At 60.8% G+C, this 22,974-nt stretch overlaps 1 protein-coding gene across 1 annotated transcript in view; it reads right to left on the reverse strand.

Moving 5' to 3' along the window:
• Positions 1-4,569: 4,569 nt before the first annotated feature.
• The window catches only part of ST14 (ST14 transmembrane serine protease matriptase), a 37,075-nt gene continuing 18,670 nt past the window's right edge, over positions 4,570-22,974 (reverse strand). Inside the window, 19 exon segments of the mRNA XM_072729324.1 lie at positions 4,570-5,149; positions 5,457-5,507; positions 5,509-5,594; positions 6,066-6,340; positions 9,755-9,941; positions 10,394-10,516; positions 10,864-10,977; positions 11,072-11,182; positions 11,406-11,510; positions 12,709-12,839; positions 12,927-13,036; positions 13,667-13,764; positions 14,068-14,207; positions 16,267-16,507; positions 16,772-16,807; positions 16,999-17,156; positions 17,860-17,930; positions 18,122-18,249; positions 18,832-18,991. Coding sequence (XP_072585425.1) covers positions 4,988-5,149; positions 5,457-5,507; positions 5,509-5,594; positions 6,066-6,340; positions 9,755-9,941; positions 10,394-10,516; positions 10,864-10,977; positions 11,072-11,182; positions 11,406-11,510; positions 12,709-12,839; positions 12,927-13,036; positions 13,667-13,764; positions 14,068-14,207; positions 16,267-16,507; positions 16,772-16,807; positions 16,999-17,156; positions 17,860-17,930; positions 18,122-18,249; positions 18,832-18,991 — 2,487 coding nt within the window. The 3' untranslated portion in view covers positions 4,570-4,987.

Below are 22,974 nucleotides of genomic sequence, written 5' to 3' on the forward strand. Positions count from 1 at the left end.
CCGCAGCGGTCCCGGCGGCAGGTGGGTGACCTGTGACCTCACACCTGCGAGGAGCCTGGCCTCCGCGGCCCACACGCTTCGGGACAGCGCCCTACCCCTCCCCCCCCGTGGCCGCCAGGCTGGGGAGCTGAGGTCGCCCCCGCCTACACCAGGGGCCCTCTGCCGTCACCCCGTCACCCGGTCACCCCGAAGGCCGTTGGTCTCCACCCGGCCCCCGGCTCCCTCCCACAAAGGAGCTTGTCACCGGCCCCAGGCCCTAGCGGCTGTGCTCGTCTCCGGGCCGGCCAGGGTCGGGGCAGGTGGCCAGGGTCGGGGCAGGTGGCCGGGCCGCGGCTCCGGGGACGGGTCTGCGACCATGGGGGGAGCCCGGCGCGACCCTCCTGCGCCCCAGCGCCCCCCCACTCCCACCACCCGCCCCCAACCACACGCACCCCATCGTGTTCCCGAAGCTCCTGGAAGAAGGGCGCAGGCTAAGAATCTCCGTTGGGAGTAGAGGAGGACGCCGGGCAGGTGCTGCGGACCGGGGGACCCCCAAGGCGCAGGGCGGGCGGGGGGCAGGTCCCTGGAAAGGACACAGGCCTCGTCCTGGTGGAAGAGTCTGCGCTGGAAGTGGCTCCGAGGGACAGTGGGAGGTCAGGGCACTGACACACCGCCACCGCCTCAGAGCTGCAGACAGTGGGACTGGGGTGTCCACCCCCAGGAGAAGGAAAGGAGCGCAATAAGAAAAGGGGAGCGGAGCCATGAGATCCTTCAGGGCAGCAGATGTCTTCACCGTAAATCATCCCTGTGGGCCCATCTGAGCCCCGAAGCACTTAGCCGGACCGCCAGGTGCTCCTGGGGGGTCGAGCCACTCTCCGCAGCAGCAGGGATCAGGGGTCAGCCTCCCCTCTCCCTGGGGGGCTCGCTCCCTCTCACCTCCACAGGCCCAGAGCCAAGGCCGATGGCTCAAGACCTCTGCTGTCCCCCCTCTGCTGTCGCTGCCGGTGTTTGTCATCTTAAGGGAGAACAACCTGAACCGTCTCTTAAGTAATGCCGAGAGGTCAGAGCAGGTGACACACTCCCGTTCCTGCTTGGGGTTTGGTCTCTGGTGGCTTTCCAGGCACTTCTACCTGAGGGTCACCCCGAGGAATCCTGGCGGTGTGACCAGAGGGACCGGCCCTGGGACAGCGGTCTCCGCCCACCTCCAGCCGTCCCTCAGCCAACCCCTTACTGGGCCAGCTGAGGTGGCCCAGCAGCCAGGGGAGGCCAGGGGTGCCGTCGGGCCACCCAGAGGGCTGGTGCCCGGGCTGCTGGGCATTCCCTACGAGGCGGGCACCCCCGGCCCCGCTCCGTCCTACCCGCTACCTCTGGCGAAAGGCTGGGGAGTGCAGGATTCACAGCCCTCGGGGCGGCCAGGGCGCCAGCCCTCGATGCCTAGATCCAGTAGGTCCTCAGCAGGGGACGCTGGCAGTGGCCAAAACTCCTGGCACCCAGGATTCCTGTCTGTGCCATGGGAAGGGCCGCAGGGTCCTTGTGGGGCTGGAATTAAGTAGAGCCCCGGGGACACACAGAGGGGCCCCACAGTCAGGTGTGAGATCTGCGGCCACGCACTCGCACAACTGCACAGTTCCAGAAACTCCAATGTCTGAGAACCACTGACATCAAGATCCACCTCCCCTTACGTGTGGCTGCAGGTGCACAGAGCGCGTGTGCACACACAGACACACACACGCCCAGGACTCCAAGCCTGGAACAGTGAAAAGCATCCTTTCAAGCCCAAAACGCAGAGGCCCCCCTACATCCGAGCCTGTAGGCGCCCCAGAGCCCCTGGGACAGAGAGCGGGTCCTGGTGGAGCAGCCAGGTCACATCCCTGTGACATAGGCCATTCCAGACGTTGGTCCCTCGATGCTTACCCTGCTCCCGCCCGCAAATGTCTGCGTGCGTGTGCATGTGGGTGCGCGCACGTGTAAGAACATACGGGCCTACAGGTCACAGCCAGCGGCCCGCGGTGAGCGACCCCCATGAGGTCTCCCGCCCGCTGCCCTCAGCGGAAACCCCTACCCCCCCCACCCACTCACCCCCAGTGGTCCCCACTCCAAACTGCCTTGGACGCTGCCCTGGGGACGTATGTCGCCCAGGTCCCGCCTGAGGGCCAGCGGCCCTGACTGCGGAGTAGGGCCCAGGGGACCTGAGAGGCCACGGGGCCGCCTGGAAAGCCTTGTGCGGGGCCTGATGCCCATGGGCCGCCGCCGGCACCGCGCTAAGAAGCCCCTTTAAAGCGGCAGCCTTCGGCTTGCCACCCCACCTGCACCCCCAGAGGCGACACCCCGGTCCCCTGGGGTGGCCTGCAGCCCGGAGCTGCCGCCGTGCGGCCTCTGTGGCTCCAAGACCCTGGACCTGAGCCCCTCCGGTGTCTATAAAGAACACGCGAATTCATCCAAACTCAGTTATTTCTGCACAATCTCCGTCTGGGGGCGCCTGGGGGACCCAGTGGTTGAGCGCCCGCCTTCCACTCAGGGCGTGACCCCGGGGTCCTGGGTTCAAGTCCCGCATCAGGGTCCCCACAGGGAGCCTGCTTCTCCCTTTGCCTGTGTCTGCCTCTGTGTCTCTCAGGAATAAATAAATAAAATCTTAAAAAAAAAAAAAGGAATCCACATCTGGACTAGACTCCCTATCCATGCAATTGCATTAAACACTCACTAAACTTGAGTTTAAAGGCTTTTGGCTGGTGGCCAAAACAACTGAAATTCAAGACAGTTGGGGAGATTCAGAAAGATGGATCTTTGGAGGCTAAGGAGCCTTGGGGAGGAGCTTGACTTCCCGTCTTAAGGATTCCTGGCCTATATTCTTGTCCAGTCAGGAGGAAATGGATTTGGCTCCTCGGTCTTTCTAAGGGAACTGACACGTCGCTGAGCTTCCAGGGACGGACTGAGGCTGTGGAGACGGGCCAGGAGCGCAGGATGCACCCGCACTCTGCTGCCCTAGGCCCGGCTGAGACCGGTGCCGCCAGCCTGTGGGCCCACTGCTAAAGTGCTGGTGGGTTAGAATCACCTGGAACACCTGCTGATGCACACACTGCACGGCCCTGGCCCGGAGTTCCTGATGCAGGAGGTCTGGGTGAAGCACGAGCCTTCCCAGGCGGTGCCAGGGCCCAGGGGCCACACTGGGGGAACACGCAGAGACTCCTGGGGGGGGGGGGGGGGCTGAAGAACTATCTGTATTTTTAACCCTCCCCCAGGTGGAAAACAATGGGACTGAGGACCCACAGTAAATTGGAAAGGGGGGGGTGACAGAGAGGGGGTGCCCTTAGGGGACAAAGGGACTTTCACAGTGAAGTCCTGCATTCCTGGGGAGGGAGTCAGGCCATGGGGGGGAGACTGAGGACACTATGGGCAGGCACACGCTGGCCTCCCTACACACCGTGTGGGCCGCCACCACCTCCACACCCAAGCGGAGGTGGGGACCTGGAGCCCCTGAGTGCTGGGGAGGCAGAGCACAGGGAAGCCCCTCCCTGGATGTCACCATTTAGAACCTGGTGCCAGCTGCGCAGGGGTCTCCTGACAACGGCGTCTGCCTGCTGCTTGTCAGGCCTCGCCAGAGAATGGAACCCTCCCCCTTCCCTGGACGGAAAATCCAACAGCATCCGTGCTCAGGTGTCAAGACAGAGCTTCTCCTCCCTCCGGAGAGCAAAGCATGCAGGCTGAAATCAGAGGCAGCTCAGGTCCTCCAAGAAGCCGGTCCAGATGGCTGTGACCTGACTGTCCCTCCCATGAGGGACAGACTCCCATGAGTCTGGTTCCCACACTCATGCAAGGCAACGACTATTCGTTCAGCAAATGCGTACTAGCATCTTCTAGGAGCCAGTTTGAGCCAGGGATACGGTGACAGCCAAGAGCAGCCCATCATTGTTCATGGCTGGCCGGCTCCTCTCTCTAAGCCCCGCCTTTCACCAGCCCGACTTGCATTGTGCCTTGGCGAACAGAAGGCTCTCACGTGTCCCTTGGAGAATTCCCCAAGCCCTCCACTCCGCAGACGGTTGATGCTACTGCTCTGTGTCACTCCGAGCAAGGAGAGAGAGAATATTCTAATCAGGAGACACCAAGGAAGGTACACTGGAGGTGTGAAAACACTTCAGCAAGGCGCTGGGCCTCCTGCGTGGCTCAGGGACCCTCTGCTGGGCCCACCCTGGACCACGTGGCTTCGCGTGTACCCTCACGCCTGCGTGCACAGGTGCACACACGGATGCACAGATCGCCCTTGACCCCCTGCACGGGCTCAGGGAAAGCCGCACTTCCTCCTTTCTTCCTGGGGCGCAGCTCCCCCTCTCCTAGGGTGCCCAGGCTGGGCAGCGAGGGCACCCCCCCGCCTCCTCTCGGCCCCACGTACCCTTCCTTCCAGGGCACCAGGCCCTGCTCTCAGAAGCGAACATGGGCCCCTACTGCCTGGAGGGGACCACAGGGCGCGGTGGCCCCTGCTCTTCCCGGACTCCAGCGTCTGTGCTGAGGGCAATTTCAATCCAGCTTACTGCTTGCAACTGGGGTAGGAGGAAGGCGGAAAGGGCGCCCGCAGTAAGACCAGTGAGAAAACAGTTTACCTAAAAACAATTTACTCATACACACAAATACACACACTGAAGCCCACCCTAGGGGCTGGTAAAAATTCAAATATTAGGCCCGTGTGTCTTCCACGGTCTCTGGCCTGGGTTTCCTGAAGTGCGAGCCTAGGAACGACGGCGCGGGATCCCGGGGCAGCTCTGCAGGCCCCTGCGCCCGGGGGGCAGGGCGGGCAGGTCTGGGGGGGAGGCTGTGTCCTCACGCCTGCGCCCCCGCCCGGCCAGAGTCCTCCTCCCACCTGCATGCGCTGCTCTGGAGGCCGGGGCGCCCTCTCCGGAGGCCTGGGGATTGTTCACAGTCTGGGTTCCGGGGCGCCCGAGTCAGGGGTGCCGTGAGCGGGCCTGTGCTTGGCCCGCACGTGCGCACGCTGGGGTGGCCGCGGATGGCCCTGCACCTACACCCCAGTCTCCTCTCTGATCCAGTCCCGAAATACAGCGAGCCTCGTGTACACGCCCGGCTTGTCCCTCTGGGCGCAGCCGTCGCCCCAGCTCACCACGCCGGCCTGGAAGATCCGCCCGTCGGCCTCCACGCTGGACAGGGGGCCCCCGGAGTCGCCCTGCGGGGAGACCGCGCCGAGGAGTGAGGGCCCGCCCCGCCCCTGCCCGGGCCCCGCCCCCTTACGCCGGGCCCCGCCCATCGCCCTAGACTCCGCCCCTGGCCGGGCTTCGCCCCGCCCCCTCGCCCTGGGGCCCGCCCCTCGTCCGGGTGCCCAGCCTCTCACCCCGGGGGGTCCCGCCTCCTCCCTGGGCCCCGCCCCCTTACACCGAGCCCCGCCCCCTGCCCGGACTCCGCCCCTTACCCCGGGGCCCCGCCCCCTCGCCTCCGGCCCCGCCCCGGCCCGGCCCGCCCCCGCCACGCCGCACCTGGCAGGCGTCCACGCCGCCGCTGAGGTAGCCCACGCACATCATGCGCGGGGGTGATCTGCTGCGGGAGCAGGCTCTCACAGGTGGTCTGGTTGATGACGCGGATCTCGCCCTTCTGCAGGACCAGCGCGCCGGAGCCTGGGGAGGGGACGAGGCTGTTCCCAGGGCAGGGGCCATCCCACGAGGCCATCCCACGGCAGGGGCCTCGCAGCCCCAAGGGCTCCAGGAGCTGCTGCCACCCAACCGAGGGGCCGCGCTGCAGCCCTGCGGGTCACCGCGCAGCAGGGGGCGGGGTCGGGGCGTCCCGGGAAGCGGTGTGGGAAGGGACGGGGGGGGGGGGGGGGGGGGGGGGGGGGGGGGGGCGCCGCCCCAAGTCAGGGTCTTCTTTATCCGCTCTGCGCCCTACAGAGCCCGCAGCGCTGTCGCATAACTGAGCTTCCCCTACTGGTCTCCCCACCACCGGCCTTGGGATGGAGGCAGAAGGACGGGGAGCCCGGGCTCCCGCCCAGGCCTGCATCACGCGCGGCTGCCTCCAGGGGCCTGGCCCGCCGTCCACCCGGAGCCGGCGCCGCTCCGCTCCTGGACACCTGGCCCCGCCAGCCCACTCACCTCCTTCCTGCGTGTGACCCCAGCCGGTGACCCAGATGGCCTTGCCGGCGGGGAAGCTGTGCGAGGTCTCGGGCAGGCAGATGGGCCGCACGGTGCTGCTGTACTCCGCCGGCTTCTCCAGCTCCAGCAGCGCAATGTCATAGTCGAAGGTGAAGTCGTTGAAGTAAGGGTGGGAGATGATGCGCTTGAGGCCAAGCTCCTGCACCCCAGTGGCGCTGCGCTTGCTCTGGTCATGCAGGCCCAGGAAGGCGGTCCACACCATGTGGTCCGAGTACCTGGGACAGGAGCCCCGGCAGCTGCAGTGAGCCCAGCGCCCACCGAGGCCGGCCCCCTGCCGCTGCCCCCGTGGCCAGTGGGCCGAGGCTTCCGAGCGGCTGCAGCCCTCCACCGAAACCGCTGGCAGCTGCTGCCAAGCACTCATCCCCTTCGACCCCCTTGTTTCCTTCTTTTAATACATTTTCTTCTGATGCCAAAAATATATTTCTTAGGGCAGCCCAGGTGGCTCAGCAGTTTAGCGCTGCCTTCCACCCAGGGTGTGATCCTGGAGACCCAGGATCGAGTCCCGCATCAAGCTCTCTGCATGGAGCCTGCTTCTCCCTCTGCCTGTGTCTCTGCCTCTCTCTCTGTGTCTCTCATGAATTAAAAAAAATATATATATATATATATCTTAGTGATCTGATCTTCCACAGAAGGCATAACACAGGACTCAACACAGACTCTTTTAACAGTGGTATGTACTCTAAGAACAAAATGAGTTGGGAAGTAAGCTGAACCACATCTACGAGGTTTGCTATTGGTAGTGGGACACGAGTCACAACTCCAAACGGTACCCTGCATACTGGCAGACTGAACACATAAGGATGACACACTGACACTGCTGGGAGCTAATCCCCGGTGTGGGGGAGGAGATACAAAGACAGTAGGGGAGAAGGGCGTGCAATCAGAGGTAGCAAGAAAAGCTCAGGATTTTTCCAAAAAATGATCCCAAAACAATGACATCCCCAATAGCACCCAGAACATCAGATGCTCCTGCTCCCAGAGGCACTCCCAGGTCTCCCTCCCCTGCCCAGGGCCCGATTCTCAGCCTACCCACGGGGCTTAGGTAACCTGTGCACCATCCATCCCCACACAGCACACACTGTGGGTGCATGTACGTATGTGCATGTGCATGTGTACATTCACGTATGTGTGTGCATGTATACATGTACGTGCATGCAAGTGTGTGGGCACACATTCATGTGTGTGCACAGGTGTGCATGTGCGCCTGCATGTGTGTGCATATATGTGTTTGCGTGTATGTGTGTGCATGTACGCATGTGTGTGCATGAGCACACGTGACGTAGCAGGCCCCCCCCCCCCCAGAAGCCTGCGAAGTGCAGGGAAGAAGCCTGATCCATCTGGGGCCCCCGCAGTAACCACAGCAACAGTGTCGCCTGCATGGACCACACTCTTTCTCAAGGAAGGCTGACTGGGAATCAAGAGAAGATGGAAGAGGAAATGAGAAATTCAATGATGAAGCAAGACAAGGAGAGAGAAGGAACCAAGGGCGGGGGGCAGCATACGTGGGGATCCGGGCTCGCCGTGCCGAGGGTCTGGAAGCAGCGGGGCTGTGGCAACTCTGAGGACGCCGAGTGCCCCGGGCTGGGTCCCACTCACGGGATCCCTGGCGGGAAGGCTAATTCCAGGCCTGGGCCTGCGCAAATACAAGACGTGCCGAGAGCCCCTGGGAAGGCCCAAAAGCACAGAAGTGGCTCAAAAGAACCAAAGAATGGAGGCCGATCAAAGGGACACGGGGAGGGATCCCTGGGCGGCGCAGCGATTTGGCGCCTGCCTTTGGCCCAGGGCACGATCCTGGAAACCCAGGATCGAATCCCACATCAGGCTCCCGGTGCATGGAGCCTGCTTCTCCCTCTGCCTGTGTCTCTGCCTCTCTCTCTCTCTCTGTCTCTGTGACTATCATAAATAAATAAAAATCTTTAAAAAAAAAAAAAAAAAGGGACACGGGGGCCAAACTTGAGGAGACAGCAGTGGTCAAATCTGGAAGAGTCTGAGCCACAAGCAGGGCATTGGGTTACAACCCGAGGAGACGTGAGTGTGCGAGAGTCCACACGAATATCAATAGCATGGAAGGGAAGGGCCGAAGCTTCCTCACAGAAGAGCTACACGCTGCCTCAGTCCCAAAGAATAAAGAAAGGGGGGCTTGAGCGCGGGGAGCCCTGGCAAGCACCGCGTGGGCCCAAGGAGAAAGACCCACATTAACCGGCGATGTCAGGCCGGCATCCTGGGCCTGCTGACGGGGCGCGACCTTCTTTCCAAACCCTCAGAAGCCGTGTCTAATATCACACGAACATGAGACAAGCCCGGGGGGGAGGGGCATTCGACAGGACCCCTGGCCTCCAGACTGTCACGATCACAGAAACAAAGACAGGGCCTGATCACAGCCTGGGGACACGGGACAACAGAAGGCAAAGTGGTAACGGGGACGGGCTCCGGCGCCCAGGGGAGCTGAGTGTGCAAGCCACAGAAGGCCAGGTGAGCCCGCGGGGGCTCCAGGGCTCCTAGCAGGGGCCCAGGGTGGGCCTTGCCGTGCGGGGGCCACACCGGTGCACAGCCAGGGAAACCGGGTGACAGCGTGCGGAACCCCGTCTCTATCCCAGGATAAGCAGTGTTACAAGTACCCTCCCGAAGAGGATCAAAACCACTTTTGCCCAGGGCAGAGCAAAGCGTGACAAAAACGAGGGAGGGGGCCAGCTGGGGTGCGCTGCCCTTCAGCCCAGCAGGGCCCTGGGGACAAGGCCCTGACCCGGCTACCCCACCCCCGCCTGACCTCCATCAGCCACGCCCACGTGCACCTGCCTGGGCCCTGGCTCTCCTGCCAGCCGCAGGAGGGGGACAACAGCCCAACCACCCTCCTTTGCGCAGCCAGCAGAGGGTGGGGATCCCCCGGAAGGCTCTGCTCCCTCCCCTGTGCCTGCTCCTCCAGGAGGAAGCGGTCCCAACAGACTCCCTCAACGGCCTGCGGCCAGAGGGCCTGCGCAGGCTGGCACGAGGACGCAAGGAGCCCCGGGCCTGGGCAGGCCACCTGCGCCTGCGCCCGGGTCCTGGGAGGCCAGCATAACCCCTCCTGAGAGACCTTCCCCATGCCGGGCTGGGTGTGCCCGAGGACGCGAGGCTCCCGTGGGCAGAGCACACGGCATGCCAGGTGCAGAGCGTCTCAGGAGCAGGAGCACGTCACTCTCACAACTCCAAGGACAGGAACTCACCGTGTCCCCCTTACTGCGGAGGGACCTGAGGCCCGGGAGGCGAGCATGACTTGCCCAAGGTCACCAGGCAAGCAGGGCTGGAGCGTGAACGTGAGTCTTGAGTCAGCCGGTACCGAGGAGCCCCCGTGCACACTGACCCCTTGAGCCTTGGCATCCGCACACGGGCTCTAGTCTCTCTGTGCCACTCGCTAGCTGCGTGCCCTCGAGCACCTGTCCTTACCTCCCTGACCCTCCGTTTCTGGGAAATGGGGACGTAATGGGAGCAGGTGCAGTCACACAGTAACTGGGCTTCTGGAGAGGCATCCGGATACCGCGGTACCTAAGTCTGTGTCTGTGATCACTGCTATGAAGCCCCAGCGGCGCCACCCTGGCATGACGTACACTCGGGGAGAAAGAAAACACAGAAGGGATGCTCTGCCGGCCTACCTGAATCCTCGGTCGTCGATGAAGCAGTGAGCGGCCGACACCAGCCAGTTGGGAGAGATGATGGAAGCCCCGCACACGTGGCCCTGGCCCAGCACGTGGAGGCTCACCTGCCAGGGCCACTCGCCTTCGTCCGCATTCGTGCCCCCGACGACCCGAGACTGCCTGGTGAATGATCGCAGCCCACAGTCTGGGAGAAGCAGAAAACCCAAAGGTCAGAGGGTCGAGGTCAGGGCACCGGCGCCCGGCTGAGCCAAAGGCCGTTGGAGGCTGTCCCCTTTCCGGGGGACCCCCTACAAGTATCTCTGAGACTCGGAGACCCCACTGACTTTCACCTGGCCCCTCTCCCTGCCCCAGACCCCAAACCCTCTCACTTCCACCTCCCCATTCCTGCCCAAATGCCTTTGGAGGCCTTCGGACACCTGCTGGTTTGCCTGGATTTAATTTGAGTGTCATTTGCCTAGACTTCCTTACTGACAGACGAGAGCTGGCCCAGGGGACAGCAATCATCCTTCCCCCTGGGCAGACACACCCTGTCACCAGGGCAGAGCCAGGTGAGTGAGGCACTGGCATGACTGGCACCTCTGTAGGGGCCTTGCCCAGTGAACAACCTGCACAACCGTGCGCAGCGGCCCTGCTCACCGCAATCCTTCTCATCCGAGCCGTCGCTACAATCCTTCTTCCCATCACACTCGGGGTTGCTCTTGCTCAAACAGAGCCCGTTGTGGCAGCGATAGGTGTGTTTGGTGCAGGCCACAGTTCTCACTGCACAGCAAGAGGTATAAGGGGCAGGGAATCAGTTCCTTGGCAGCACCCAACCAGAAACCTGATGACCCGTCCACCTTACACCCTTCATCAGGCTGGCCCCACCCACCCATGCCCATGCCCATGCCCACGCCCATGTGCTCCCAGCCCCACCAGAGTTTCTCCACCTTCTGGAACATTCTCCCCCCACTGACACACTTTCTCATCACGCTTCACACATAGGGTGGTTTGTGCTCATCAACCTTGGGACACCCTACAGTGTGAGTGAGGCCACGGCTGCCTCCTTCCTTCCTGCTCCCGCCAGGAGAGAAGTCCCTAAAGGAAGGTGGGGCTGGGCCAGGCCTCACCCAGGTCACACGTGGCCTCATCGGATCCGTCCCCGCAGTTGTCCTTCCCGTCACACTGCTGGTTCTGTGGGAGGCACTTCCCGTTGCCACACCTGAAGGTCTGAGCTGGGCAGCCTGGGGGCGGGAGGCACAAACACTGAGCGGTGGCCTGGCGGCCCCTGCTGAGGGTGGGCCGCAGGGAGGCGGGCCGGCCCCGCCCCACACTCACTGCACTCCTGCTCGTCGCTGTTGTCTCCGCAGTCGTTCACGCTGTCGCACACCCAGAAGAGGGGTTTGCAGAACTTGTTCTTGCACGTGAACTGGTAGGTGGCATTGCATTCTAAAGGGAGCGAGGTGGGGCAGCGTGAGCCAGGCTCCAGGCCTCCAGTGCAAACTGCTCCCCGGGGAAGCAGCGGCAACCACAGCTGCTGGGGGGCGGGGGGCTCCCCGGCTATGGAACCGACCCCAGGACTGCAGAAACACTGTGCTGTCCGCTCAGAGGGAGGGAAGGAGGAAGGGAAGGGGCGCCCAAAGGGTGGTCACGGCACGGGCGGGGCACTCACGGCAGTTGAGCTCGTCGCTGTAGTCCGTGCAGTCAGCCCAGCCGTCACAGCGCAGCTCATTCCGGATGCATCTCCCCGTGTGACACATGAACTTCCCCGGGCACGCTGCGGGGGACAGGGCGGGCCTCAGGTCCGCAGCCACCAGGCCCACCATCCACGCCGGCCACCCTCCCTCGGGGCCACCATCATGGCCACACTGACGACCAAACGGGACCCTGTCCCCCAGCCGGCCCTCGGTGTAGAGGGGCAGGGGTCCCAGGCTCCAGCGGGCTGGCACAGCGGGGACCTACCACCCACGGCCGGCCCGGGCGGCCAGCTGCAGAGCCACAGCGAGGGGCCCTCCCGGCCGCCCGGCCGCAGCCCCAGGGGGCTCCACACAAGGTGGATGGAGGCAGCTGCTGTGCCCTGTCCCCCGGCCCATGTCCCCGGCTGCCCACACCCGCCGAGTGCCAGGCTTCCTCAGCCCCACTCGGAGCAGCGGCAGCCTGGCAAACGAGTGATGTGTGCACCCGCTCCAGGTGTCAGGCGGCATCCCGAGATTTCCTGAGTTCTGAGGCTGGAAACGTGTCAGCCCGCTGATGTCACAAGGCCGGTGACGGAGCCGGGCGGGGGGGAGGGGGGGGGGCGCTCCTGGCTCTGCGCTGGGAGCTCTAGTTACTGATCAGAGGGATCGTTCGCCTCGTCCCGCTCCGGGACCCTCGTGGGGTCTGCAGGCTCCACGACCCTCGTCCGGGAGCCGAGCTGAGCCGGAGCCCGCAACTTAAGTCTGGATTCTGTGCAGACGGGAACCGTCTCCATGACGTCGGGGGGAACCAAACCGTCAGCGCCAACGTGGGAAAACCGCCATGCGCACAGCGGTCGGGGAACGAAAGGGAGAGACCACCCGACTGTCGGAGCTCAGGGTAGTCACTGCGGCGCCCACACCCCATGGATTCTCACGTGTCTCAGAATTGCGCTACTAGTCGCGAAGGTGCTAAAAGGCCACAAAGTCAGGCACGGATTGGCAGGGTCAAGGCCATGCTGGAACAACAGGACAGACGGCTCGGGGGCCGGGGGGACCTCTCAGGCCCCGGTGCCTCGCGGGGGCTACAGGGCACCGTGCAGACCTAGCACTCGCTGCCGCCTTCTCCAGTAAATGCATCTATGGCAGGGTTTTATTTTTCCCTCAAAGGCTGCCGGAGTGGTACGCACCCCGCGTGCCCTGGTGTCTCAGAACTAGAGGAGCACGAGGCTAGGAAGACCCAGCCGGAGGGTCCATCCAGCCCCTCTAGCCGGGCCGCTCCCCCTGGAGACATGTACTCACGGTCACTGGAATCGTACGACAGGTACTCGGCCAAGAACCCCGTGTCGGTGTAGGACTGGTCAGAGTGGAAGCGAACGGTGATCTTGTTGCTCCTGCTGGTGACCACAAACTGGGGCCTCTCTCCGCAGTACCTGGAGGGGGTGCTTGACGGTAGGAAGAGGGTTCCACGGGGTTGGGGGCAACGCCCTCCCCAGCATCGGCCGCCCCAGGGCGCTCACTTCTCCCCGTTGACCTCCACGTAGTCCTTGGAGCAAGTGCCCAGGGGGGTGTTGGGCTCCAGCATGTAGAAGGCCTTGAAGAGCACCTTCACGTTCTGGTGGCTGGGCACCTAGGGAGGGACACGCGCTGGGTCTCTGTGGCTTCCCCCAAAACCCAGCGCCGCCTGGGCTGTGGGCGGGGGCCCGCGGGCGGCACGGAACACGCAGCAGGAGGGATGCGGGCGGGTTGGCCGTTTGGAAGAACCTCCAGGCTCAGAGGCGAGAGGCACCCTGTTCCCCTAGAGAGCGCGCAGGCCTCCTGGCGCCGTCGAGGAAAGGGCAGCCGGGGCAGCCAGGATGGCGCGAGGGCGGCCTGGGCGCCAGGACGCTGGTCTCGCTCGCCGCCCTTTAGCGAGTGCTTTCTCCGCGCTCACGCACATTCTGTGACTTTACCTGACTTTACCTCTGAGAGGCCCACCCGCCGTCACCCCCCTTCCACCCGGGAGCAGGCCGAGGCGCGGGGGGACCCGCCCGGGTCCCCCAGGCAGCCCCGAGCAGGAGCTAGGATTCCAGCGGCTTCTGCGGCAGCCGCAAGCTCGTGCCCCTGACCCTGCCCCGCGCTGTAGGCTGCCGAGTTGGCTCTGGGGGCTGCTCGGGAGCCACCTCCTCTCCCTGCCCTCCTCTTGCCATCCCGGGGCGCCCCCTCCCCCTGCCCTCCGTCTCCCCCGCCCCTGCCCTCCCGGGCACCCGCCGGCTCCTACCTCAATGTCCCAGGTGCAGTTCATGTTGGGCGGGTAGTGGCCAGGATAGTAGGGGCTGCTAAAGGTCCCCTGGCTGCCGCGTAAGGAGCCGCCACAGCCTGAAAGGAGAGGCAGGAGACAGGCCTGAGCACCGAGGACCCCATGGCCGGGCGGGCAGGCCGAGGGCCCCGCCGTCCGTCAGGCTTTGCGCCAGGGCAGCTGCAGGCTCCACGACCCGCTGCCGGGAGGTCTGACGCCAGGGCCTGACCCTCCAGGGAGGCCTCCCGACCCACACAGGAGGTGAAAGGCCCCGCGGCTCCAAGCTTTGGACCTCTGTCACCGACCCCGGCCAGTTCCCAGCCAGACGGCCCGGCCCCTGGGCCCCGCCAGCCCCGCCTGGGCCCCGCGGCGCCTGTCCTTACTGCTCAGCTTAGGCAGCTGGAAGAACGTGGCCTCAAAGCCAGGGTGTCGCCGCTCCGTGTTGGTGATCAGCGTGACGAGCAGGACGTTCTGAGAGGAGAGGAAGGTCAGGTTGTAGGAGGGAGGGTAGGTGCCACACAGCCTGCGGGGGCAGAAGGGGCGCGTGTTACGGGGAGTGCACAGACCCCACGCCCGGCCCTGGTCCCATCCAGGCCCAAGGGGGGTCCTTCAAGAGCCCCTCCCTGCATAAACGACCTGAACACGGATTTAGTTAAAACCACAAAAGCTCAGGGGCGCCTGGGTGGCTCAGTCGATGAAGCATCTGCCTTCGGTTCCGGTCACGGTCCCGGGGTTCTGCACGGCCTCCCCGCTCAGCGGGAGTGCCCCCTCCCTCGGCTGTTCCCCCTGCTTGTGCCTGGTCTTGCTCTCTCTCCTTTTCTCAAATCAATAAATGCAATTTTTATTTTATTTTATTATTTTTTAAAATTTTTATTCATGAAAGACACAGAGAGAGGGAGAGGCAGAGACACAGGCAGAGGGAGAAGCAGGCTCCCTGCAGGGAGCCCAATGTAGGACTCGATCCCGGGACTCCAGGGTCACGCCCTGGGCTGAAGGCGGCACTAAACCACTGAGCCACCAGGGCTGCCCTAAATGCAATATTTTAAAAAGTAAAAACAAAAAAACAAAAAACCAGCAAAAACCCACAAACCTCCAATGTCTGACTACAGAAGATTCGTTAAACTATGGACTAAATCATAACAATAAATAAATAAAAATAAATAAAAAATGAATAAATCATAATAATAACAGTAACAGTGACAGCTCCCCCAGCACCCAGGAACACGCCAGTCTCCGTGCTCAGCTGCGTATCTGTGAGTTCTTCCTAACAACTCTACCGAGTAAATACTAGCCACCACCCCCCCAGATTCCACAAATAAGGAAACTGAGGCACAGCCAGTAAAATAACTCGCCCAAGGGTCCACAGTTAATAAGTGGAGGGGCTGAAAACAAAACTCGGGCATCCAGGCCCCGGAATCCACGCAGCTGACGCCCGAGTCACCGGCCTCTACGCGCCGCCAGGTGATGCAACCGTCACCGAGGACAGAGCTGAGCCGACTGACTGGGACGGACCATCCCACGTACACCCGCACAGCACGTGCGTGGACGGGCCTTCGACACGAATGTGACGGTGATTATGTCCAGGTGGGGCGGTCATGATGGGGGCTTGAGCTCTCGGGAGCGGCTATTCCCCGCCTTCTCCCCCCGGAGCTGTGTGCTGCCTTCGTCGTAAGACCCAGAAGCCAGAGGGGGACCGCGCCCCGCACACACACTGGAGCCGGCTGCCCAGCGGCGGCCGCAGACGCTCCCATCCCAGCCGGAGCTGGGACATTACCCCGTTCGTTATTCACCACAAAACGTCTGCCCCGCTCATTTCCGCGGGCGGCAGGAGAAGGTGGCCCACTGAGGCAGGCGCCTTGAGCCGCGCGAGCACCCCGGCACCCCAGCTCAGCAGGTCAGCAGGTGCATGGTGTGGCCGCTGGGCCGTGCCACCCCTGGACACGCCGTCCCCGGGACCGGGAGCCCCCGGAGCGGCCGATCATCCTGGGGCAAGCCCTTCACACGCACACTCAACGCAGAGCCCACTCCCTAACCACCTCCTCCCCGGGGCTTGTCCCGGGGCTGGTCTCCAGGCCACCATCACCCGCCCTAGCACCCCACGACCAGGTGCCAGCGACGAGACACAGCGCTGTGGCCCAGAACCCCCCGGAATTATGCAACCAGCCGAACGGAAACCTGCGGAGCTGCCTTGCCTTGTCTTGCCCGGAAACCGCGACAAAGGCCCTTGCCCATGTTCCCTCCACCCCCGGGGCTCCTGGCGACCCGGGGCTCCCCTGTGGCCCCGCCCACGGGAACTGTGGGTCACAGAAGATTTCTTCAACGGCAGCGTCTTCCAATCCCTCGGCCTCCACATAACTGGTAACAACGTGGGGTCTGCACACCCCCCCCCGCCCCTCGGCCCCGGGGTGCCCTCCTCGCCCGGCCCACCTGCGGATGTCACCTCCGAGCTCTACAGGAGCTCACACTGAGGACCACACACCCTGACCTCTGATGCCCAGCGGCGTGCAGGGGCCCAGCATCGGCTGCAGCTCCAGCCCACGCTCCACTCCCCCAGCCCGCCTCCGCGCCCCCGGGACACTCACTGCACCACGGCCCGGGGTTCCACGGGGCTCAAGGTGTCATACACCATGACCAGGTCGCTGCCCCGGTCATCACAGGTCGCGACGTCAAAGCTGCGGAAGGTGAGGCTCAGCACGAAGTCGGCATCCCCGCGCAGGGTCCACTGGCAGCGGGCCCGGGCCGGGTACGGGCTGTCGGGGAAGCCGGGCGTGGTGAAGCGCATCAGCTCCCCGCTCCGGGCGTGCAGGGCGAAGCTGCAGCTGTCTGTGTGGGACACAGAGAGGCCGCGGGGGCAGCGCTGGGCAGAGGCGGCCAGAGGCGGCGGGGGAAGCCACCCAGGGACTTCCTGGAGCTGCACCCGGGCCTGGCCCCTCTGAGGTGTCCCTGGCCTCCCTGGACCCCCGACGGACGGAAGAGGGGGCTTCTCGAGGCCTGGGACAGGTGGGGGCTGTGTGCACACGCGGGGCGTGGGGGCCCCCATCTGGCCACACACCCCCCTCTGGTCTGGGAGGAGGGCAGGATACTTACTGTCCTGGGCGGTCTGTACTGTTCTGGGGTCAGTGGCTGAAGAAGAAGGAGGAGGACAGAGCGGTTACCGACGTGCAAGGTCCCCACCCCTGCTTCCTTGCTCCGGGTGCGGGCATCCTCTCGTCCCTGCACCTGCTCGGGAGCGCGGCTCCCCGCCACGGGCCAGGCCAGGCCTGCGCCTCCCCCCACCACCCAGCAACTGCCCACGCCTGGCGCCCCGTACTCACGGAAGGCCACCACCGAGGTGAGCACGAAGGAGTTGAGGGCGCGGGCTCGGGGCGGCAGCTCGGCCGCCCGCTCCTGGGCCATGACGCGCTCGGCATCCTCCACCAGGTACTGGGGGATGCTGAACTCGGACCAGTAGTAGGCAATGACGCTGCCCTCGCTGGGGGAGAGGCGTGAGGCTGGGGCGCAGCTGGGCATCGGGCTCCCCGTCCCCATGCCCCCCAGGTGCCGGGCACAGATGGGACGGCTCGGGCCCCCTCCTCCAGGCAGGGGCCCGCCCCAGATTCCTCACGCTTGCCCTCCTTTGGATCCCTGAAGCCAGAGCCCGTGCCCTGTTCCCTCTCCTCTCGGTCTTGGCGCCCGCCCGGACGTGCACTGGGGCCGCTCGGGGCTGGGGAGCTGGGCAGCAGCCTGGGCAGCGGGCGCCCGGCTCTCCGGGAGCTGGGCACACTGACCCCCAAGCCCCCGGGTCTGTCTCCTCGACTCGGAGACGGGATGAGAATGCCACTTGCCGCACGGCGTTCGTACACAGTAAATCAAACAAAACCGAAAGTCCCCTTGAGATAGTCTATTTTTTAAAAACAGTGTGTTGAAGGCGGTTAAGGAAGGAAAATGTGGAGCCTCGCTGAAGCCCTCCAAGCCCAGATTTGGAAAAGTAACGAACGGTCACCACCGTTACTGAGCCGCTTATGCGGCAGACAGGCCACCTGTCCTGGCCCCGGGTCCCCTGGCCACATCCTTATGGTCGCCCTGCCCAGGAGGGTGCACGACGGCGGCTCCGAGGGACGAACGGGCCTGGCTCCCCGGGCCCACTCCTCCGGCTGCGAGCTCCCTGCCCCACCAGCCCTCTCCCCAGCACCCACCTGAAGGCGGTCACCATCGACTTCTTGTGGTAGGGGCCCAGGGACGGCACCCCACTGTACAACAGCTTGAGCTGGGGAAAAGGAGACAGGGCTCACAGGCGGGCCGGAGAGCGGCAACAGCACCCCCCGACCTGCACCCCCTTCCCAGGTGCCTGCCAGGGATCTGGGAGGGAAGGGAGCCGTGTCCTTTGGGCCTGGGCGAGGGCGGGTGCGCCAGGGCTGACAGCAGGGACGGGGCTCCCTGCCCTGGGACCGGACTCACCGCTTCCTTCACCTTGTTGGCCAGGTTTGCAAACTCAGTGGAGTTGGAGTTCTCGTAGGCATCCACGAAGTTCTCGTTGGTGATCCTCAGGTAGCCATTGAAGATCTTCTGAACCCGCATGTTCTGGTCTATGGGAGGCAGAGAAAGAGGGTGCTCAGCAGTGGTCACCATCACCCCCAATGTCCTCAAGCTGCCCTCGTAGCCCTCGGGGAGTGAATGCCAGGAGGGGCCTGGAGGGGCCTGGAGGGGCGAGGAGGGATCAGGAGGGGCCAGGAGGGGCCAGGAGGGACCAGGCGGGGCCAGGAGGGACCAGGAGGGATCAAGAGAGACCAGGAGGGATCAGGAGGGGCCAGGAGGGACCAGGAGGGACCAGAAGGGGCCAGGAACGACCAGGAGGGATCAGGAGAGACCAGGAGGGATCAGGAGGGGCCAGGAGGGACCAGGAGCAACTAGGAGGGACCAGGAGGGGCCAGGAGGGGCCAGGAGGGACCAGGAGCGACCAGGAGGGGCCAGGAGACACATGGCCTGGGGCCAGCCTTCCACCCTTAGGGCTTGAAAGAGCCAGGAGAGACAGGGCCCCAGATGCTTCCTCGGCTGCCCCCAGCAGCTCCAGTTGTCTCCCTCGCGCCACACCCGTGGGCCCCGCACCTGTCCCCGAGAGGAGCACTGTCCCGCCCTCCCCCCCAGGGCCAAGCCCTGGCCCTACTCACACTGGAAGTGCCACATCAGGAGGCAAGCCACGAGGGAAAGCAGGACCAGGCCGGCCAGCCCGGTCACCAGCAGCACCCAGCGCTTGGGGCCCCGCTTCTCCACCTTCCTGGTGTTGTTGACCGGCAGGAACTCCACACCCTCCTCGACGCCACTCATGCTCTGAACGGAGAGACGCAAAGCGGCTCAGGGACGGCCGTGACCTGGGCGGCAGCTCCCGCGTGGACAGCGGGCCAGGAGAAGCCCCCGCGCCCCGGGCCGGCGGCGCCACGCTCGGAGGGCTTTCCAGCTGACAGGTCCCAGCAAAATGACACAGGCGGGCTAAGCCCGGCCGTGAGTCACCCCGACCAGGTGGACACCCGGGGGGGCGGGGCGGACCGGCCACCAGGGCGTGTCGCCTCCTCCTGCCCGGGCAGCCCCGGGAGGTGCACAGAGGCTACCCCCCCCCCGCCCCAGCCTCGCCAACGCTGAATCAGCCCCATGGAAGCTCGGCAATAAGGAGGAGCCTGCCAGGCCCGGGGGACACGCCATCTGTTTCTCGCCTTAAGTGTCCCTGTCCGGGATCCCCAGGTGATGTGGGGCCCGTCTCTCCGGGAACCCACACCCACACTCACGCCCAGGACGAGGACGGGAAAGAGCAAGACTTGCGACAAACGGGAGGGCAGCTTACCCGGGCTCCTCCCGGAGAGGGCCGGAGAGGGCCAGGCAAGGACAAGGACACGGGGGGGGGGGGGGGGGGGGCACACACACCCGAGGGCCAAGAGGAAACTGTCCTGCCCTGTGACACACACTCTGCCTGCCCGAAACCCTGGGGAGGAGCTCTGGCCCCTCATGGGTGACCCACTCCAAAAGGGGACATGACAAAGGCAAGAGCCCCCACGTCCCAACCCCCCAGAAGCGGCCGCATGGGGTTTTCCTCTGGTGCCCACCTCACGCTCCACCGCGTGCAGGAACTGACACGGCTGGACTTGTCACGCGGGAGCACCATCTGGGAACTCCACCGTTCCGAGCCCCCCCATTCCTGCCACGCTGGGTCCTCCTATTTCTGTTCCTCAACTGGTTCCTGCTGCGACTTGAATATTGCAGCAGGAACACAGCCCCTACCTTGGGCCTCGTATTGCAACGTGTAAGTATATCAAATCAACGTGCTCTGTCCCTTAAACCAACACAATGTTCCATGTCAATTATGTCTCCATAAAGTACGTTTTTAAAAAGGAATGAAACACACCCCAGAGGTGACCACTTAAAGTGCTTTCACCAACTACTTATTTTGGAATTTATCTCCGTATCTCCAGGTAATATGCCAATAGCACTATCTCTTGATTCATCTATTCAAAAATATAATCATCTGACTTCCTATTATGATCATGTGAATTCTAATATCTTTCTTTCTTTGGGTGGCTCAACTGGTTGAGCATCTGCCTTCAGCTCAGGTCTTGATGTCAGGGGTCGTGGGATTGAGCCCCACATCGGGTCCCTGCTCACTGAGGAGCCTGCCTCTCCCACTGCTTGGGCTCTGTCTCTTGCTCTTGCTCTCTGTCAAATAAATAAATAAAATTTAAAAATAATAATAACCATATCCTTCTTTCCTTTTGTATCTCCCATCCCAATAGTTATAGGGCTAAAATTTGTTTTTTTAAAAATTATATCCATACTTTCATCCATATTTTCATTACAGCTGACCCTGGCAGGGTTAGAGATGTCCACCCCCGACACAGTCAAAAATCCACATATAACTTTTGACTCCCTCAAAACTACTCATAGCTCTACTGGTGACCAGAAGGCTTACTGATTAACACATATTTTGTATGTTATACGAATTACAAACTGTACAATAAAGTAAGCTAGAAAAAAAGAATGTTAAAAAACTCATAAGGAAAATATATTTATAGGACTAAACTGTTTATAAAAAAAAAACAACAACCCACATATAAGTGGGAACACACAATTCAAACTGTGTTGTTCAGAGGTCAACCATATTAGTCTTTGAAAATACTGTTCTTTATTGTTTCCTTCCCAGTACAACTAATTTATTTCCCCTGCTGCAGAATTCATTTACTTGGATTTCTTTTGAACATATACCCAGGGCTTCCTACACAATCTTAGAGCCCTGCAGTACTCTTCTAATCTTCCACATAGAAAGTCTGTCAAATAACCTCTCACTTCATTTTTTTCCTGGAATCTTCCCTCCTCTGTCCTTTCCCATAACTATTGTCTGGAACTTCCTTCAATAGCATCCAGGGAATTTCCTTCCTCTCCATCTTCTGTTAAAACCCCTATTCCTCAGGGATGCCTGGGTGGCTCAGCAGTTGACCATTTGCCTTCAACCCAGGGCATGATCCTGGAGTCCCAGGATCAAGTCCCATGTCAGGCTCCTTGCATGGAGCCTGCTTCTCCCTCTGCCTGTGTCTCTGCCTCTCTCTGTCTCTCTCATGAATAAATAAATAAATAAAATATTAAAAAAAAACTCTTCCCTGGATTCCATGTCTTCATCTTTCTTGGATTACTTCACTTGGGAGGAATACACACTTCATTAGCTTCTCAAGAGGAAAATTTTTTGAGATGTTGCACACTTCTGAAAGTACCTTACCTCTGTATGCACATTTGTTGATAGTTTGGCTGGGTATCGAACTATAGGTTTCAAATCATTTTCACTTAAAATTTTGAAGGCTCCACTGTTTTTTTAGCTCCCAGTTTTGCTTTGGAGAAATACAAGAACAGTACAAATCCATTGTTTCTTATTCATAATTTGTTATCCCTCTCTGAAAGCTTTGAGGATGTGCTTTAAATTGAGTCTTTAAATTTCATTATCCTGAGCTCTCTCCACCGGCCCTTTGAATTTGGAGATTCATTATCTTTCAGCCTGGGAAACTTTCTTGTACAGGCATACCTTGTTTTATTGTTCTTTGCTTTATTGCATTTCACAGGTAATGCACTTTTTACTAATTGAAAATTTGTGGCACCATGAGTCAAGCAAGTCTTTCAGTGCCATTTTTCCAACAGCATTTGTTCACTTCATGTTTCCATGTCACATTTTGCTAATTCTCACAAGACTTCAAACTTCTTCATTATTAGTATATCTCTTATGGTTATCTGTGATCGTTGATTATAATTCACTGACAGTTCAGATGATGTTTGACATATCTTAATAATAAAGTATTTTAAGTTAAGGTATGTACATTGTTTTTTAGACATGATGCACACTTAGTAGACTACAGTATAATGTAAGCATAACTTTTATAAGCACAAAGAAGCCAAAAAATTCATTTGACTTGCTTTATTTGCCATTTGCTTTATTGCAATCGCCTGAAACTGAATCCACAACATCTCCAAAGTATGCTTGTATTATTTCTTAAATTATGTCCTCCCCTTCATTTTCTCTAGTCTTTCTGCAATTCCTATTATATTGATTCTCTACTTAAACATTCTCGCTATTATCCATCTCATTGGGGTTTTTTTAAGTAATCTGTACACCCAACATGGGGCTCGAACCCATCACCCCAAGATCAAGAGTCACACACCAGCCAGGCACCACCCCCCTCATTGTTTAACTTTTCCACTGAATTTTTCATTTCTGCTGTTAACTAATTTCCAAGAGTTCTTTCTTATTCTCTGAATTTTTCTCTTTCTTGTTTTCTGAACTTTGAATGCAAAATCTTCTCATCTTTGTGTTGCTGTCAAGTACTTTTTCTCTGTTTTGGACTTTCTTTTTCATGTTGAAGAAAGGATGTTAGATTGTTCATTCATATTTAGGAATGAGGTCCTAAAGACTGATTGGAAGCTCTGTGTGCATGGTTTGCCACAGTCACTTCACTGTAGGCTACAATTAAGTGGTGAGCTACTTTTTTTTTTTTTTTTTAACTAGGCATTTCCAACTGTTAGACTATGTCTATCTTTTTTTCTATGGGATGACTTAATTGCTCCACAGAATAATTTTCTAATCTCCTGGATAGAGTGATTTAAACCCAGCCACTAGCATTCTGGAATATGTGAAAGAAGAGGCCTTTGACTATTTTTCACCCCTCCCTACAGCCTTCCTCTGCACCTAACATACTCAAGTCTAGAGAAATCAATTTCACATCCCTCATAGAGGACTGATGAGGTAGGAGTACATTTGTTTGCTATCTAAGTGGGGATCTGGGGAT

Source organism: Vulpes vulpes, chromosome 12 (genome assembly GCF_048418805.1).
Source record: "Vulpes vulpes isolate BD-2025 chromosome 12, VulVul3, whole genome shotgun sequence".
Lineage (NCBI taxonomy): Eukaryota > Metazoa > Chordata > Mammalia > Carnivora > Canidae > Vulpes > Vulpes vulpes.